Genomic DNA, 19,540 nt, shown 5'->3' on the forward strand with positions numbered 1-19,540 from the left:
AGACCTAAATTGATGTCACAGGTATCCCTGAGTTAGATCCAGTGCTGAATAGTCTGGTTGGAGCCTAATTCTCTTCTTCCTTGTTTAATCTTCATAAACATTTTGGACTGGCACTAAGCCAGTGATAGGTGTTACGGAGTCACAAAACTCCAGTCTGTATTTTAAGAATAAGTAAATTTGATGTCCTTGGTTCTGCCCCCTCCTCACCCCTGGCAGCCGCAGCCAGATGTCGTTGGTGGTGTCTTTTTCATTTTAGGAGAAACCTGCTGGTCTCTAGCATCTTCTTACTACCTCTCAGTGAGAGGCAGGCAAGAGGTGAATAATTCTCTTTCCCCAATAACTTCCAAGGAGCCTTCCTTTTTCTGTAAGCTCTGCATGGCTGAACTGCATTCACCTCTTTACCCAGAAACCCACAGCAGGTGTCTGTACCAGATGCTGGGAGCAGAAGCTGGTGTGTTTTTTGTTTGGGGCTTTTTCTTTTCAAGATGGTATGAAGTTTTGGAGTCACTGCGTGCAGGTTTCTTTAAAACTAGAACTACAAGGAGGGAGCTTCCGAACATGAAGAAGGTGGCCAAAGGCTGAGCCAAGACTGGGACACCCTAAATGGTGACGTCTTTGCCAAGGAACAGTACTCTTGTGCCTGTCCTATTTGGGCCTGGGACCTAACTGTGAGTGGTGGTAGGTTCATTAAAAAAAAATAAAAATAAAAAGACTTCTTTAGCCAGAAGCAGGGGTATTAGGAAAGAAAAAGACTTCCTTACATAAATGCCTCATTCCCGCACTTCTTAGTACCACTACCAATTGTTCCCTGTAGGTTGTAATGTGGTTGTAAAACAGGAAAGTGTTTTGTTTCCTTGGCGAGTACATGCCTCCTTCCCCCCCTGGTTCTATCAATTCTATTTAAAGGAAAGTGAGACTGAGCGTGAGAAAAACAGTGCAGAGAGGGAGGAGCTGACAGAATTACAGAGAAGGTAGGCAAAGAAGCATTTCTCAGCTGTCCGTGGCTGCTAGATGCATCGGTTCAGATGCTGTAGGGCAGTGTACCGTATTATCCTACTTCGCAGATACTGCCACTCAGACAAGGACCGGTTAAAACCGACCTAGCTGCCAACTTTGCCCTGACTTTCAGGGCTATTCAGGATTAGCACCTAAGCAGCTGTCATAGTGATACCTGCTTATGTGTTGTACCTAAAATAGGAGTCAGACCTACATATATTATTTCAAAGCTTTAAAAAAAAAAACCTCTGTTAAGTTTAGTTATTCCCATCCCCTTTTTACAGATGAAGAAATTGATATTACAAGAAGTTCTTAGGCAGTGGTCACACAGTTAGAAAGGATTAGAACCCAAATCTGTCAGGCTTAAAATTCTGTGCTTTTAACCTGCACACTACATACTCTCATTCTCAGGAGATGGAAGATCCGTATCTTCCAACATCTTGGCTGGCAATAAGTAAAGTTAATGGATGGAATGGTGACAAGCCAACAGGGATTTGGCATTTTTATCAGAAAATGTTGTTTTCATTTTCTTTATTGAATGCCAACAGCAGTTTGTATGAGGCCGAAGTCGAGGTGGAACTTGCCAGGAAACTGCCTAAGGTGGAATGGACAGAAACTTCTCTCCCCAGACAGGTAAACATTAGTTTACTCCCTGGCTTTTGTGGAGCCAGCAACTGCCATCGCCTCTTCTGAAAGAGCCACTGTTCACCCGGTGGCAGGTGCAGGCCAACTGTTGCCATGACAACGGCAGGAGAGGCAAGCAGTTTAATTCCAGAACTGATAATTAACTGGGGGGTGGGGTGGAGGTGGGGAGAGAAATGGGGGGATAATTGTTTCAGGAGGGAAAACTTAGCAATTACCAGCAAGCTGCACAGATAAAAAGGCCAGGCACAGACGTCCCAGCCCAGCATGCCCCTGGAACTCAGCACTCATCCCTTCTGGTTAGGAATTTTTGATAAATGAAAATGAAGGGTCGAGTCCCCAGCCAATCAAGACTCTTTAAGTACCAAATAAGGAAAAAGGAAGTGATATAGGCTGTAAGAAAGAAATGCAGGGGGCCAGATAAATGACTACCCTAAATGACATCACCCAACCAGCAGCAATCCAGAAATGTTATCTAAACTCTGCAGGAGGAATTCATGCCTGGAGATAAAACAAGACCCACAAGGTGTACCCACTGTGAGCGTCTACTTCCGTGGATGGAATCCAGGAGAGTAGCTTATTTTTACAGAGGTGATGGACTTGTTAAGGTCATTGATCATCCTGGCTATTCATCTGTCAACTCCCCAGAGACCGCAATAATGAACGTGAGCTAAGCATTCCACATGGATCATCTGTCTCATGTAATCCTTACAGCAGCCTGGGACAATGGTGCTGTTCTTATTCTCGTATCAGACTTACACATGTTCAGTGCTTTACCCAAGGTCACAGAGCTAGTAAAGCAATGTACTGAATCCTATTATCCTATTGATTTGTGTTTTTAAAGTAAAACCTATAGTACTCTGTGGGGATGTCATGGTCCCAATCTAGAGTAAAATCAGGCTTAAGTAGATACAAACAGTTTACAATAAAAAGGACAATATTTTTTTTTCTAGTAGAATAAAGATAAGCTACAAAATAAAAATTACTAGATAAGCAGTGCTGAAGAATGTCCTGTCGTGGGTTTGAGATCTGTCAGACTCATGGTTCACAGATTAGCCCTGTGTCACAGATCAGCTCTGATCAGATGACCTAAGTGTGAGTCAGGATTTCTTCCAGACTTGTTCTGTGGCTCAGGGCAGGTTAAGGCTTGGATGAGGAGCTGACATTGCCCAATGCAAAGTAACTGTCCAAAACTCCTCTAAAGATAGATTTTCACCAAACTTCCATGCTTTATGTATTTTTCACGGGAAAAACGCCGTAGCGCATATAGCGAGACCTCCCTGTATCCCAGAGTTCGTGTGTATAATGCACATACATGACATGAGAGAGAGATAAGTAAAGAGTTGGCAGGGGGGAGGGGAGAGGGAGAAAATGTGGGGAAGGGAGAGAGAAAGATTTTACTTTAAAACAGTGAGTCTCTGAAAGGAGAAACATGACGTTCATGCAGTACCTACAGCGCATTGTTCCAGGCGTTGTTCTTTGGTGTGCAAATATAGTTTTCAGCAAAGCATTCATGGTCCACATAGCCCTCAAAGAGCTTATAGTCTGAAATCTCAAGTAAAGACTGAAGAATGTAAATGGTATGTAATCTAAAAACACATCTTAAAGAAAGCCGTTAATTCTTCTCTTAAATCCTATTACAAGAACTAAAACTTGCCCAGTCCTTCTGGCTAGTAGGCAAATGTGTAAAAGATAGAATACAAGAGAGACTTAGATTGATAATCACTACTTAAAACAATGAGCTTCCCTTCAGTTTGTCAGAGGTTTGACAAACTAGTAAGTTGATGTTGCCTTTGCAAATGAAACAATATCAAAATTTGGGAGCTCGACTGACACAATAATTTTGCTGGAAAATGTAATTTTGTCTGCATAATGGAAGCAGGATTACTTCAAGGAGATCTCATTAATGTGCGTTCACCTACAAAAAGCAGTGTAACCTTTCTTATTAGATTATTGCAGGGTCATGATGCAAAAGGCAGTTGGAATAATTCTCAGTCTTTTGTTCTAAGAAAATAAATTAAGCACTGTCTAGGAGTCTAGATATAGAAATGGAAATCATTGAAGACAGAAAAACAACATAGTCACTCATTCTGAAATTTATATAACCTTTTTTTTTTTTCTGTAGGTTTCATTCCACTTACCATTTATTAAAATAAATTATATCCAATGTCTGTTATGTGCCAGGCAGTGCTAGATGTTGAAACTGTCATGGAAATCAAAAGCCAAAACAGTCCCTTTTTGCTTGGTGCTTACCTTATAGCAGTTGGTCTCTCCTCCCCATTTCAGAGCCATACATCTGTTCTCTGTTCAACTCTCCCCAGTCTTAAAGAATCAGCACCTTACTAAAAAGATGCTTGTCACGTGCAGTTATAAATGGAAATCCCCCAATCCTGGGCTTCCAAGTATATTAGACTGAACATTGATTGTCTGAGTTGTTGACTTAGTCTTTTAAAGTAGGGTTCTAGGGTCCAGTAAGTCTGGCAAATGCCACTTATTTACCCAGCTCTTGAAGTTCCCCAAGTACCATGGCATAGTAAAGGCTTTGAGCACTCCTATAAATAGTAAGACTGACTGACTTTGTTTCACCCAGCATTCCCAAACTTCTTGACCATAAGGATCTTTTATCCCCTATCACATAAATACCCTTTAGCACCAGTGTTCCTCAGCTGGAGGAATGTGGCTCATCGTCCACTAGATATTAAGAACTGTTGCTGATGAATCGCCATCTCGAAAGAGTACAAGAGACGAAAGACAGTTGTAGTAGGAATCCACATCTCTTAGGTTGAAATCTTGTTGTATTTTTAAAAAACTAGGTCTTCTGAACCATTTCTCTGCTATTATTAATTTATGTCCAATACAAATGGGAGGGTAGCTATCAGAGGTTCAAATAATGGAAACAGATACACCTTCCTGGAAAAAGAAAGTCTGAAGCGGGCCACTGGGAATTTTTTAATTGACATGAAAATGAGACTTGGATGTCCGTGATTCCTTTCAAAAATAGCTTATCTATCATAAATCAGTTTTTTGTTCTTCTGGTCTTAATAACATAATTCATTTCACTCTTAGCAATAAAAAAGTTGTAATTCCTACATATCCCAAGCACCCAGCATATTATGTAGTACAGAGCAGACTCTCAGATACTGGTTGAGCGAATGACTGAAACAGACAGTGACACGGAACATTACTAAATACAGTGCAATACGGAAAAGTGCCATTGTTCCAGTTTTAGGTCAGTGTATAAAGTGAGTGTATCCCTTTGTCATATGATAGTGCCAGGCTTAATCACAAGTTGAGGGAACCAAGAAAATTTATATGTATAGAAGTATCTTTCAAGCTGTTACATGCTAGGTCTAAGGAGTTGTCCTGTTTGGTGTTTTTTTGTTTTTTTTTTTAACCAGTGATCATGGAGGTGCTCAGTATTCTGTGTGTCAGAAATTGCCCCAGTATGACCCGGCCCTAATGCCAAGTGGAATATATACCAGGATTGCAGTATCCTGACTTAAAGAGAGGAAGGCCGTGAGACTAGGATGTCAGGTCTTTGATAGAACTTCTCTGTCCTTCATTTTGTCATCAGTCGTTTAGGGGCCATAGAGCACCCATTCTGTCTGTATAATGATTGAGACAACATATGTGAATAATAGTATATAATAAATGCAAATAAGAAATGTCAATGAAGCTCCATGCCCTTCGAAGTATAAGCATGAAACAAGCAAAATGACATAAGGATAAGCCTTTTCATAATACTATTTAAGACATAACCTGAGGTTCATATCTGAATTATTTAAACAGACATTTATCAGAAGTAACAAAAGAAACAGGTAGGTTACCTTTGATTCAGCACCTTTACAATTTACATGATATACACAGGTGGCTCAGCAATAAAGAATCTGCCTGCTGAACAGGAGACGTGGGTTTGCTTCCTGGCTTGGGAAGATCCCCTGCAGAAGGAAATGGCAACCCACTCCAGTACTCTTGCCCCAGAAAACTCCATAGACAAGGAGCCTTGTGGGCTACAGTCCACAGGGTCACAAAAGAGTTGGACTCGACTTGGTGACTAAACAACAACATAGACATCTTATTTCCTTATTCAAACAAACCTGAGATGTAGTTTTGCTTACCCCCATGTTACACAGATGAGAAAGTTCAGTGACAGTAAGTGATCTGCTCAGGGTCGCCCAGCTAGAACTAGAGGCGCCTGGAGTCAGAACTTGCAGTGAGGTCTTCTTGTTCTCTGTCCCGTGCCTTTGCCCTCACAGCTGCTTTTGTTCAAAACATCGCTCTTGCTTTTCTCCTCCCTCTGCAGCGTGTTCTACCCTTGACTTCTCCTTCTCAGTAAATGGCATCATCATGTCTCAAGCCAGTAACCTAAGAGTAATACTCAATATCTCTCTTTTCTTCACATTCCACATCCAAGTAATCAGTAAATTTTGTCAGATTTACCCTCATCTATACATCACATCCAAGAACTTCTCTCCGCCACCCACTCTCCATACTGGTCCAGGCCACATAATTTCTCTGCAGGCTTCTACTGGCATTCCCTTATGGCTACTCTTACTCATCTTTCCCCTCACTGTAACCACCCCCACCCGCTCCCGCCCAATCCATTCTGCACATAGATACTGAAATGTTCTCTTAGGATACAAAGGAGGTCATCTAATTATTTAGAATGCCCCAAGATGAAATATATCATGTCTGGAGTTTGCTTCAGAATCCCCTGGAGGAAGAGGACCTATAAAGTCACACAGGAGGGGGTTCTACCATCCTCACGCCTGCTGTTCCCCCCCGTGCTCACTGCAGCCACACAGCTCTCTCACTGTCCTTCAGACGGAGGGGACGGTCCTTCACTTCAGGGCCTTCGTGCTTGGGTTCCCTTCTGCCTGGGTGTTCCTCCTCAGATCTTCACACGGCTCATTCCCTCTCGTTCTCTAAGCCTCTGATGAAATGTCGTCTCTTCGGACCTTCCTTCCCTGCTTTGGCTTTCTGCTATCCTTGTCACTATGTTAAAATGGATTATATATATGTAACTTATTTTTCCCCCCACTGGAAGTAAATGTCATGAGGGCAAAAGCTTTGTCTTTTTCACCACTGTTCTCTCAGTGTCTGGAAAGTGATAGGCACACAATTAATCTGAATAAATAGCTATGCAAAACCTGTTTCCGAAGTTGTGGAGAGAACTCTGGTTTGGAATAGGAAAACCTTAGATGCACTGGCTTATACTGTCTGTCACCTCGTGCAGGTCATTTACCTTCAGCCGTGATTTGCAAATCTGCTTTTGTTATCCTCCAACAGCCTTTGAGTTTGTGAACGGTGGCAGCTGTACTTGGTTTTTCTTCATCTCAGGAGGAGCCATAGCAGGTCTGTTATACTAATCGCTAACTGTATACACGAGCAATACTTAGCCATGTTCCAGGCTTGGAAAATGACTGACTTGGACTCGTGAACCCTTGGCTATTCCTTAGATGATAATGATCATGGCCATAATAGCAAACAGTGATATAAGGCCTTACCACGGGCCAGGCGCTGTTCTAAGAGTGTTACGTGTCATGATTTCATTTAATCCTTTTGATAGCCCCATAGGGGTAGAGGCTGCTCCTGGCCCCATTTTCCAGATGAGGACAGTTAAGCACAGAAAGAGTACATAGTTTGCCCGAGGTCAGATAGCCAGTGAATGATTCAGAGCCAGGGTTTGAACCAAAGCCATCTGGCTGTGGAGTCTATGTTCTTAACCAGCTCTTTCTTCTGCCTTTGCAAATCCTCAGTGTAGGCTTACAGCAAGATAGATAGATAGATAAATAGATGATTTAGTAAATAAATATTTAAAAAAATAAAAGTTCAGCTGGGTGCATCTGCGCTAAAGAAGGCTTCTTTTTTTTTTAATTTTATTTTATTTTTAAACTTTACATAATTGTATTAGTTTTGCCAAATATCAAAATGAATCCGCCACAGGTATACATGTGTTCCCCATCCTGAACCCTCCTCCCTCCTCCCTCCCCATACCATCCCTCTGGGTCGTCCCAGTGCACTAGCCCCAAGGCTTCTAATCTAAGTATTCAAGGCTAGTTTCTTGGCTCTTTTCATTTAAAGCTGCACACGTGCCCCGTGTGCTCTGTGTGAGCCTTCTGAGAAGGGTAGGGATGCAGCAGTGAGAGCTTTGCATGGAGTGAACTGTGCTGTCAGGACCGTGGAGAGACGGTGGTGCTCTTTGCCTGTCCTTGGCGAGTGGTGGGCTGCAGAGGCGCCTTCACGTCCGTGGCTGCCCTTTTAGCTGCAGACTTGTGTGCCTTGTGATGATGAAGTTGGAGAACGGTGGCCTGTCTGAGCCAGCAGTAGCACAGGCTGCTGTCTGGAAAAGCAGGGTGTGAACTCACATGTATCATTGTGAGATAGTTCCCTAAATAGGGGGTTTTTGTGCTGACTCTTGCTTTTCCAGCTGAAGCCTGGCTGTTTCCTCTTTCTTCTCTTAAAACAATCTTTCTAGAAGGCGTTTCCCTTCCTACCTGCCTTTGAGTGACAGGGCTAACATCTGGGAAAAAGGAGAAGTGATCTACTTCTTTACAAGTTACATCTCCATCAGACCTGAAAGTTGTTTAAAATTCAGTCTTTGCCTGTGGAGCTCTTGAGTCAAGGTGAGGAGTACTCAAGTCAGCCTTCTGACTCCATGAGAACTGGAAGTAAAGAGTGAACTCTTGTCCTGAATCAACCAGCATCAGTCAGTAAAGACATCTTTAGGACGGACTCTGCCTGCAACTAAGCGGAAATGGCAGAGGAGGATATATGTGTGTACTCCACTATTATATATAAATAAGGGACTTGCACATCGTGGACTTTGGTATCTGAGGGAGATCCTGGAATCAATTCCCCTGTGGATACGGAGGAATGATGTAATATATGAAATAATCAGACAGCTTTAAGATAAAACATTCATTAAAAACTGAGTGCATGTTTTATACTCTATCACTTTAAGAGCTCAAAGAATCAATGTGATGCACTGGGTAAAGAATACAGGCTTTGGGGTCAGAGGTTCTGGTCAGAATTCCAACCTCATCACTACTAGCTATATAACCTTAGCCCCACTATTTCATTCCTTAGGCCTTGGTTTTCTCATCTGCCAAATAGAGATGATAATAGTATCTAAAGTTAAGATTAATGAGAGGATCAGTGAGATCATTCAGTTAAAAAAAAAAATCTTTTGAGTGCCAAATCTGAGCTAGGCACTGTTCTGAGTGCAAGGAATATGGAAAAGGCCCCTGAAGTCTCAGTGGCAACAACAAGCCTTTACTTCTCTGACATATTGCATGTCCCCTGTGGATCAACTTTAGCTCTCTGCCCACTTCTCCTTCATTCCAAGACCAAGGCTAAAGAGCAAACCCCGTGTAGGACAGGCTGGCTGGCAAAGGGGAAAAAGCGGTGGCAAAATGGTGCAGCTCACCCCAGGAAAGCAGGGGCTCACTTTTGAGTCAAGTGACAGAGGGAGAGAAGAGTCCGGAAGGCTTGCAAGATGAGAACGTTTTTGCGGTGATTCAGATGAAAGAGCTTGAAGTTCTAGGCTTGGATTAGAAGAGTGGCCATGCAGAGAAACGAATAGGTGGGGGAAACATGGGATGGGGACTCGCGAGAACTTAGTGAGTGGCCGCATTTGAGAATAAAGGAGGAAGATGGAGCTCAGTCGGGAGCACTGGCTTCCAAGATTTGCTCTGCCGCTACCCAGTTATGTAAACTCAGGCAGGTCATTGAACCATTCTGGGCTTTGAGTTCAACATTTATAAAATGAAAGGCCTGAGTTTGATGTGGCCCCTGAGGTTCCCTCTAGCTCTGTCCCTTTCTGGCTCTAAGACTCTGAAGTGTCTGTCTTAGGAGATCACAGACCACTGGGAGTGGTGCTCATGGGAAGGAAGGTTGGCTTAGAGAGAAGGTGTTATAGTGACTCCAGTTTGCATCTGTCTCAGCCCACTGGGTTGTGTGCCTTTCCTCTTTGATTTTGCTTAGAGCCCTCTTTCTTCTTGGCTTCATTTTGAATCCAAAAAGGAAATAGAATTTCTTTTTCATCTCCAAAGCGGGGTCCTTGGAAACACATAGCACCTTGAGGCCATGGGACTAATGTAGCCTTATGGACAGTGTTGCTCCAGCATCTTTTGGTATCCTGGCTTCTTTCTGTCCTTCAGCATATTTCATGTTATGATAGCACCTTCACAGGGTCAGCCTGGGAGTCTGTTTGAGAGGATCCTTATACCCCCTGCCCCAGCCTGTCACATACCACACAGCCACAGAATCAGGCATTTCTGCCACTTTTCTCCTTCTCAAGGGCATGCTTCAGCCTCTCTTATCCTGTACTCACTCTCTCCCTTGGGAAGAGGAGTAACTTGTCTGATTGGTGAGAGTCTGGCAGTTATTTGACCTCTCCTCTCAGTTGCACAGGGTTAATGTGTTAACAATCACTGCCCTGAGAAGACAGCATGGCCATGTCTTTCTCTCTTCTCTTTTGCTTTCTTGAATCACTGGGTTCAGGCAGGATGGACCTTTCTTGCTCTTTGCTCTCCATTGAAATAAACAGACTAGGAGGAAATTGTCTCTTCTGGATGCAGATAGGTCTTTGTTCCAACTTCCACATCAATGACTAATTAAGTAAATTAAGTCACTCCTTCCCTGGAATTCAGATGTCTTTAATAATTTGGGGGGGCGGGGGGATGGGGGGTGTCTTCCCTGGTAGCTCAGTTGGTAAAGAATCTGCCTGTAAAGTGGGAGACCTGGGTTCGATCCCTGAATTGGGAAGATCCCCTGGAGAAGGGATAGGCTACCCACTCCAGTATTCTGGCCTAGAGAATTCCATGGACTGTATAGTCCATGGGGTTGCAAAGAGTTGGACATGACTGAGCGACTTTCACTTTCACTTTCACTAATTTAGTGGGAGAGGTGGCAGGAGGCACCTACTGTAGCTTTAGAAATCTCGGCACTGTATTAATTGGGTCTCCACTAACAAAACTAATACCTTGATTATAGTTTAGTTCCTGAAGTCTCTGCTTTCCTTGTTTGAAAATATAATATAGACCCACTATATTAATTGGGTCTCCACTAACAAAAGTAATACCTTGATCACAGTTTAGCTCCTGAAGCCTCTGCTCTCCTTGTTTGAAAATATAATATAGACCCACTATATTAATTGGGTCTCCACTAACAAAAGTAATACCTTGATCACAGTTTAGCTCCTGAAGCCTCTGCTCTCCTTGTTTGAAAGTGGAGAATACCGTGAACACGTGACAGCGTGGTCTTCAGCAGAACCCTTTCAGCATCACCTCACACTTGGTAGCGGCTTCTTGTCCCCTCCCTCAGCTTTGCACATAGGAAAATGCAGCTGTGAAAGAGGGTGCTGGCTTACTGTGCATCGTAAGAATTGCATCAAAGCTGACTTGCCATCAACCAGTGTCTGCCTGCCCTATAAACTTTGTTTCCAGGAAACTGGGTTCCCTCTTATATCCTGATATTTTTAGCCACTTCACCCAAAATGCTGGATTCAGTGCTCTTTTCATATGGTCATTTTAGTTAAATGACTACTTTGAAATGTCAGTATTAAATTAATGGTGCAGTCTCAGTTCCCAAAGATGAGAGTTGTACTTAATTGTTTGAGGTTTTTAACCTCCTTCCTATCTTCCACTACAGCCAGTGTTTTGAAATACAACTTTTTAACAAGCAGGTGTTTAAATTCTGACATGATTTTGGTACCTTTTTAAAAACTAAAATTACAGGCCAATTAAGTTGAAATGGTTAAACGCAATTTGCGTGCATAGTTGTAACCCCACTTGATTCTTTACAAAATTTTTAAAATCTTAATTATTGTTTCTAGGAAGTCTCCCAGGAGGCAAAGCTAATGATCCTTGAATTACTCCATCAGTGTGTATGTCAGACACTTGTGAGGCGCAACAGGGTTAGAGAATGAGCCACGGGCACTACTCTTAAAGCACGTGTAGTTCGACTGAGAAATGAAGCTCATGGGCGAAGAATTATAATACGCTGGTACAAGAACCCACATAGCGAGATGTGCTAAGTGCTGTGGGAAGCGGAATAAAAGGTGGCTAATTCTTCCTGGGGAATCAGGGAAGATTTCCCAGGTGTTGACCCATTTGAACCAGTGGCCTGAACTGAGCTATTCAATAGTAGGTTGATTGACAGAGACTAGAGAACGGGCATCGTAATTGTGCGTTCACGTGCTGGTAGTGACAAGGAATTTTGAACTGTGGCGCACGAGGGGAAAGTATGCACTATATCACTATTTAAGTCCTTTGTCAGCACTGTGCTCTATTTCATAAGAAGAGAGCTTTGCCAACATTTATCCTTCTGGTTTTAGAAAGAGCATAGGCATATGGAAATAAACGTGGCATATTTTGAGGAGCCATGATTTAGAGTTTTGAAGTTTCAATAGTTCATTCTCTTCTTCTCTTTCTCTGCCATCTAAAAGAAAGAGATTTAATTTCTTTTTAACTGTTTCCAATTTTTTAAAATTGTTCTCTGTTATAACTATGGCTCCTGTTTCTCCTTGTATTAACCAGAGACTCTTTGATTGTAAGGAACAGAAATCTACCCCAACTAGTTCAGATAACACAGTGGGATATGGAAAAGATATGGTACATTTCTCACAGGATCCAATCAAAGGAAGTGTTTCTGTAGTACCTGGTGGGCGTAAGCATGGAAAACGGTTAAGACCAAAAGTTGCTCTCGCAGTCTCTGCTCTTTCTTTCTCTCTTTCTTCTTCCTTCCTGCTTCACCCTCCACCCCACAGAGCAGACTTTCTGTCTGCTTTGTCTCTCCTCTTTCCCTGTAATCTCAGCTTGTCCTGGCAGCACTCTGGTCCCTGCTATATAGCAGCTTTCTGATGCAGAATTCAACATTGCTTCACCACAGTCTTGAGAGAAAGTCTAGCCAGTTCATGTCTATTAATTAGCTACCCTTGAGTTAGGTGGTCCTGCCTGTCTCGTCAGTTACTGTAGAAGGCGGGTGAGGGTGGGGGGTGAGGAGTCATGTGGCTTGTAGGGCTTTTCTTCCCCCAGGTAGGGACAGGACAGAAGGCTGAATTGAAAAAGGTAAGCAAAAATTGAACAATATTCTGCTATGCACCCCTAGAGAAGCAAACTGGTGTGTAATCAAAGATGACAATTTAATTTTTCTTAACAGTTTTTTTATAGTTAGACAGCAGAGTGCCCTTAAGTGCCTGTACCTAGTATCTATTGCAGAACAATTTCATTTCTTATACACTTAGCATTTCACAGATAGACAGAAGATGCACACTCAACCAACATGTGACTCCTAACAGCACCCCTGTTTCTCATTTGCTGTTGCCTCTTAAAGGTCAGGGTGTATGAGAAAAACCATGAATTTTAAGTCACATGGAGTTCCTTCCATTTCTTGCTAATTTAGTGGCCATAAAGTAGTTCCAACCTCTTAGAATCTGTTTTCTGATTCACAAAATGAGGCTGACTTGAACCTCCCCAGCCACTCTAGACACTTGTGAGAAACATATGATAAACGCGTGTTGAATGATTTTGTGAATAGTAAAGCACTATACTGATGAGTTCAGTTATTAATCGATTATGTTTGTGGTGGCAACAAAGATAGTTTTTTTGGTTGATATTCAGCATGAGTTACTGAGGGATTAGACCCTCTGGCATCTGCTCATGTAAGGCAGGGCATGCGTGGTTTTCGGCAGGACTTGTAAACACACCAGGTTTCTGCTTTTCCACCTCTCTGGGCTGTTGTCGCACACTTGGAGTTCCTCGGATGAAAGGGATAATGGAAGCTCACAGGTGCGCTGCTCCTCCATCAGCGTGCACGTCATCGTGACTCCTGTTCACGACTGGGAGCCTTCTGCTTTGCTCATTTGTGAGCTGGAACTATTTTAATCATCGTAATGGTATTAAGTGGGCTGTTATCTGGGTGCTTCTTTTAATTAGATGATGGTAAGAGAAAAACAAGGATCACAAATTATTCCCTTTTGCAAATAAGTAAAAGATGCTGAATTATTTATTGAAGTTCACTCAGCTAGTAAGTTGAAGATCTAGGATTCAGCCCAGTTCTGTTTGACTCTAGTTCCCACATTTTCCCCATTATGCCTTACTGCCGCCAGATCTTAAGAGTCTACATGTTTAATTTCTACCTGGGCTCTTCAGACACCAAAAGGATCTATGAAGATAGAAATAAAAGTCTATGAACTATTTTCAGTATTTCAAAAATTGTAGTGGGAAATCTTACATTTAACTGCAACAGAGCAGAATTATGTTAACTTTTTTCACCCCATGGTGACCTAATTTGTTAGTTATTCACACAAGAAACTAATTAAATATTCAAAAATGTTGTATGTTAGACAAAGAGTTTCAAATTCTGAAGCCTTTGGAAGGTATATGGGGGCCCTTGATGGTGAAAAGATTATGAAATGCAGCCTAATCCCCAAACTGCAAACTCATGGGTCATCAGCCAGCCAAATCTAGCCCAAAGGCATTCTCTTTGCCTCATAAAGTATTTTTTCCAACTGACCAGCATTTAAAAGTTGAAAGATTTCACATCAAAAAGCAGATTTTTTTTCAGCTTCTTTTGAAAATTCAGAATTTTTAGCAGTACTGAGTCTGTATTTACCCATGACATTGACCAGCTGGCTCCTTAGAAGGGGTATGTACTTTGCAGTTTACCAGACTCCACCTGGCCCGGTTTGTTTGCCTCATTCTATCATGTTACCTATGGGGAGTTGACTCATTGGAAAAGACCCTGATTCTGGGAGCGATCAGGGGCAGGAGGAGAAGGGGACGACAGAGCATGAGATGGCTGGATGGCATCACTGACTCGATGGACATGAGTCTGAATGAACTCCAGGAGTTGGTGATGGACAGGGAGGCCTGGCGTGCTGCGATTCATGGGGTCGCAAAGAGTCGGACACGACTGAGCAACTGAACTGAACTGATGGGGCCCCTATAAGCATTGGAATCTCTGATGCCCAGGCTCTTCCAGTCTCCTTATTTTGTTGCTTAGTTATAAAGTTAAACCCATCCCCTAGTGGTAGTCACACACACATTTTGTACCCTATAGAGTTTGTGTCTTGGGCTGCTTCTTAAGGTCTTTCATGCACACTTGTCTATTTGGCTCTACTGTATCTTTGAGAACAGGAGTCACATTCACATTATTGTTTAAGGGGTTGGGAATGCAAAGAAGAGTAAGACAGAGTTCCTGAGAAAGGTCAAGTAGTCTAGCATTGTTTCTTTTTAATTCATGAAAGTATCTAGGACCCTGATAAGTACCAAGTGCCTTTTCAAGACCTACTTGCTAGAGTATTGTGAAACAGAATGGGGTTGGTGTTGGTGTCAGAAAGACCTAGGTTAAAGTTCTGGTCACCATTAATTGTCCATGTAAGCAATTTACGTAAACTCCTGGGTTTCAACTCTCTTGTCTGTAAAATGGGTATAATTTTAATGCCTGTGGGGTGAAATGAAGATCAAATGATCTGATGCTCATAAAGGTTAGGCATAGTGCTTACCATTTAATAACTGTGAGAATATGGTAACTCTTAGGGTTAAACATGCAATTGGCACTAAGTTAATGCTTGTTGAATTAACAAATGAACAGGTAGAAAAAATTGAGTGTAAGGATTTAAATGTGTTTAAACCAGTAAATATCTATCAAAGAAGAGGTCACCAGAAGTGTGTCTAGCAGGCCTGGAGACCACAAATTTTTCATGGCTTTGAATGTCTGATTTTGATGAGACTACAGTAAGCACATGCTGTGGCAGAGTCAGCACCCATAGCTCTTTAAGCAGATGGATAAGCTTACCTCTGTGGAATAACATCGGCCTCTGTTTAACGCAGGTTGATGTAAGGCTGAGAAGAGAGGAATGCATTTCTAATAAACTTGTGAAGTAGACTCATGCTCAGTGTTTTCAGAACATCCTCAGGACTTCACAGCTGGCCCGTGGGCTGGCCTCCGTGATGCAGCAAGGTGACATTATCTCCTTGAAGGATTGTTGCGGTTGCTAAGGTGACTGCTAGAAGGGGGAATGCATTAGCCGACTTTCCCAATTTTCCCAGGGCTCCTGGACTGCTTCCTCCTTTTTCAGCCTCAAAGGCCAGGCAGAGGGGAACAGACTTATTCACTGCCTGCCACTGCTGTCTCATTTAATTGTTACACTGATCCACTGAAACGGTTTACCATTCAGATGACAAAACTGAAGCTCAGCGAGATCAAGGGACATGTTCCAATTAGGGCAGTAGCAGAACCAGAACTCTGGCTCTTTCCATATCTCCACGGAGCGTCCCACAGCCGACGTCTCCCTCCTAAGGATTCCTCTTGGCCCTCAACCCCATCCTCATCCTCACTCCCAAAGGGAAACTCAAGTAAAGGGCACCAAAGTGGATTTCCTGGGTAAATACACGCCCACTCTCTCCTTACTCATTTTCAATGCATGTTTATTAAACACCTCTATTATGCCAGGCACAGCTCTTATGACTAAAGATACATGATGAACAAGACAGGTGTGATCCCTTCCCTGTTGGAATATAATTCTGGTGAGAAGAGATAGACAAAAAAAAACTAGTAAACCATTAAATGAAGAAAATAATTTCAGATAGCAGTGTTAGAAAGGAAATGAAAAAGGGTGACTTGATAGAAGGGGGTTGGGGAGACGAAGCTGCTAAAGATAAGGTGTTCAAAGAGGGGCTAAGGAGGTCACTTTTGAGCTGAAACCTGACTGAACAGAGGGGCCAGCCAAGCAAAAATGGGCATGTGAGCATTAGAGGCAAAGGGATCGGGAGTTCAGACTCGAGGCTGGCCGCTGGTGACCATCACAGCAGGCCACTTCACCTTTTAGACTTTTTGAAAATATAACATGCCTCATAATGGAACACGTTTCTGATTTATAATCTGAATCATAATATTACGTTATTCGGCATTACTCTTTTTCTTGGTATTCTGCAATGGGTTAGTAATGTGGCTTCAAGAAGGCTATGATCTCTACAAGTCATGGAGACAAGCTGGCTTTATCCACAAAGAGAGGACATGTGAGTTTACATGTATTTCCTTCTAGAGAACCACATACCGCAGACTGAGCCTGAGGACCTCACGTTGTATGTTCGAGGATGGCAAGGACCCAGGTATGGCAGAGTCAGACAGGTGTTCCCAGAAACCCAGTCACACACAGGGAGAACTCAGATACCTAGGAAGCGAGCTGCTGGGCGGCGGGGGGGGGTGGGGGGGTGGGGGGGGGGTGGGGGGGTGGTAAACATTTATTTTGGTGCTATATAGCATTATTCCCAGGATACCTTTGGTTATCACAAGATAACCAGGATAGCCTGGTTACCACAAGGAAGGAAATAAAATTCTTTTTGTAGGTAAGTATGGACTCAGTCAATACACAGCAAAAAATAGTTTAGGAGATAGGAATAGGGGACTGTCATGAACTCAAACTAGGATCAAGTGGAGTGACTTAAAGCAATAAATCACTGCCTAGACCTAACATAGGCTGTCCCAACCCAGATACCCCAAAAGTAATAACAGGAATTAGAAAGCTATTTGCAGTATCTCAAAAATCTGGATGGACAGTGAGACTACACAGGCTCTCATTTACTTCTCATGTCCTTTCAGGTCATTCTTTCGTTGGTTTGTTCAGTATTTCAGTAAATCCTTAATGAGTTATTTCTGTGTGCCAAGTATTAATGACAAATGCTACGAAATTTTTTAAGTGGGTAAAATAGGGATCCTTGTTGTTGAGACATTTAAAGCATCTGGTGGAGCAAAGAGACGAGGAGATGGCTCATTACAAAGCAGCGGAACGTGTGCTGGTCCGGGTGCTATGGAGTGCTTTGAGAAGCCCAGAGGGCAGGAGAAAGGCAAGCCATAAGGCCTTGGAGAGCTTCCTAGAGGAGACATTACTAAACCTAAGTTTAAAGGACATAGATAAATTAGCCAGATGGGTCCAAGGGAATGAAGTTCTTGGCAGAGGAAGGATCATGTACTTATATATAGGGCTTTTAATTCTCCAGAGTACTTAATGCATTGTATCAGAATTGTGTTCAGCTTTGAGTAAGAGAAAACTCTGGTATCAGTAGCTTAAGCAAACAGAGGTTTATTTGTTTCACATAATAAGTCTGGAGGGAGGTGAGTGCTGGCTTTGGTTCAGTGGCTAATGATGACCGTTCTGCCATGTTCCTCTGAAACTCCCTGGGCTTTTCCTTCATGCTCATTGCCTTAAGATTGAAAAAGGGCAGCAGCTCTGGGTGTCATATCCATGTTCAAGCATGAAGAAGGGCCATGTCTGCATTAATCAGAAAAGTGAACGCTTTTTTCCAGCAAACAGCACCACCCCCCCCCCGACTTATCCTTCTATGTCAGAGGCTTGAACTGGGCTCTGTGTCCCCATCCCCCACTGCAGTACAGGCTTGGTATGCAGATATTTAACCCTTCCTCACCCCAGAGTAGAAAGCATCAGGGAGAGCGAGTTGAGAATGACTAAATTCAGCCAATCAATAATATCTTGCCAAACTTTCCATTTCACTTGCTCTTTGTAATAAGCTCACACAGTAGGAAGAGCCAGTATTATTAGCTCCACTTTGCAGAAGAAACTGAGATTTGGAGAGCTAGATGGTGCCTGAAATCACAGAGTTGAACATTTATTTAGTGATAACAAAAAAGAAAACGGAGAGCTAATGTTGACATATGCTTATTACACACCAGACTCTAGCTGAGCACTTAACATATGGTCTCTCCTTTCCTCCTCATGCAGTCCTTGAGGTCTGTCTCCTCTTGTTAGAAATGAGTAGTCCAGGTATGGACATAACGAAGGGCATATTGACGTGACTTGCCCAGGATCACAAAGCTAGCATACAACAGAGCCAGGATTCAGACCTCAGTTCTACAGAGTGTCAGCCTGATGCCCTTCTTGCCTCTGCTACCTTGAAACTCTCATAACTTTCTCCCTATGAACCCAGTGAATGTGCCAGCTCACTGACATTGCCCAGAGCCCTTGAAGCCACCTCATCCCAAGCCCCTCTTACTCCTAATTTATTTGACCCACTCCTGTTTCTTCATTATTGCTTTATGGCCATGGAATCCAGCAACACATTATGTCAAATGTCCTGCCGTTATGAATGCATTTCCTTTCATTGTAATAGCACCAACCATAATGAATACATTCTGGATCCGTGCAGATGTCACTGGTGTTTTCAATGCTCTGTTCTAATTTATGTTGGGAAATGAATACTTAAAGTATTGCCCAGGCTCCCATTACTCCAGAGCAAATGAGGGCTGCCCTGTGTGTGTGCATATGTTTTTGCATTCATGCAGCAGATAGGATGTTTGGGTCAGAATGAATTGTGTACCTGAAGTAGGAGTCTGGCTCTTTCCTGGAAGGGCACATTGGAAGTAATGTGCTGTGAACGTCAGCAAACCTATGCAGGCAGGTTTCCTAAGGGATAGAAGGGCCTACCCAGGGAGCATAAATTATAGTCAGACATTGTTAGAAAGGCAGAGAGAGAGCCTCGCTGATTGAGGGGTCCAAGTTTGGGGGTACCCCCAAGATCTTCTTGACCTTGTGTGTATAGCCAGCAAGGTTGATGTGCTTGGTACCAGCCAATCTCATCAGTCAGCACACACCATCACAGACTTTTGACATTGAGGGTAAATAGTGAGACAGGCCCACCAAGGACCAGAATGTGCTCAGTTTGGAGTTAATTATGTGACCTGATCTTTATGGTGAGAGTCTGTCTATGAAATAGAGGGATGATAATAGTCACAGAGTCTGAAATGCCCAATAGTAGTAGAACGTTGCCTTTATGGAGAGAGGCTGGGGCAGGCCTCCCCTATATTTGAAACAATTTGTGAACCAAGAAGTGCTAGACATTTAGCCTGCTGTCTGCAGGGGGTTCTTAGGGTGATGTTT

General features: G+C 42.9%; 1 protein-coding gene across 8 annotated transcripts in view; it reads left to right on the plus strand.

The window, feature by feature from the left end:
* The window catches only part of TRIM44 (tripartite motif containing 44), a 111,453-nt gene that overhangs the window by 64,677 nt on the left and 27,236 nt on the right, over positions 1 to 19,540 (plus strand). For 2 of the 8 annotated variants that reach the window (XM_086341139.1, XM_086341140.1), the window contains 2 exons: positions 1,545 to 1,629; positions 2,127 to 2,455. The exons of 3 other annotated variants lie outside the window; for them this stretch is intronic. In XM_086341139.1, the coding sequence (XP_086197265.1) occupies positions 1,545 to 1,629; positions 2,127 to 2,312 (271 nt within the window). In that variant the 3' untranslated portion in view covers positions 2,313 to 2,455. Of the gene's footprint in view, positions 1 to 1,544; positions 1,630 to 2,126; positions 2,456 to 16,690; positions 16,758 to 19,540 lie in introns of those variants that run through there. 3 more of the 8 variants (XM_086341141.1, XM_086341144.1, XM_086341147.1) reach the window with 2 other exon arrangements.

The sequence above is a fragment of the Bos grunniens genome, chromosome 15 (genome assembly GCF_055505025.1).
Source record: "Bos grunniens cultivar Pamir isolate PY7600 chromosome 15, Bosgru_T2T1.0, whole genome shotgun sequence".
Lineage (NCBI taxonomy): Eukaryota > Metazoa > Chordata > Mammalia > Artiodactyla > Bovidae > Bos > Bos grunniens.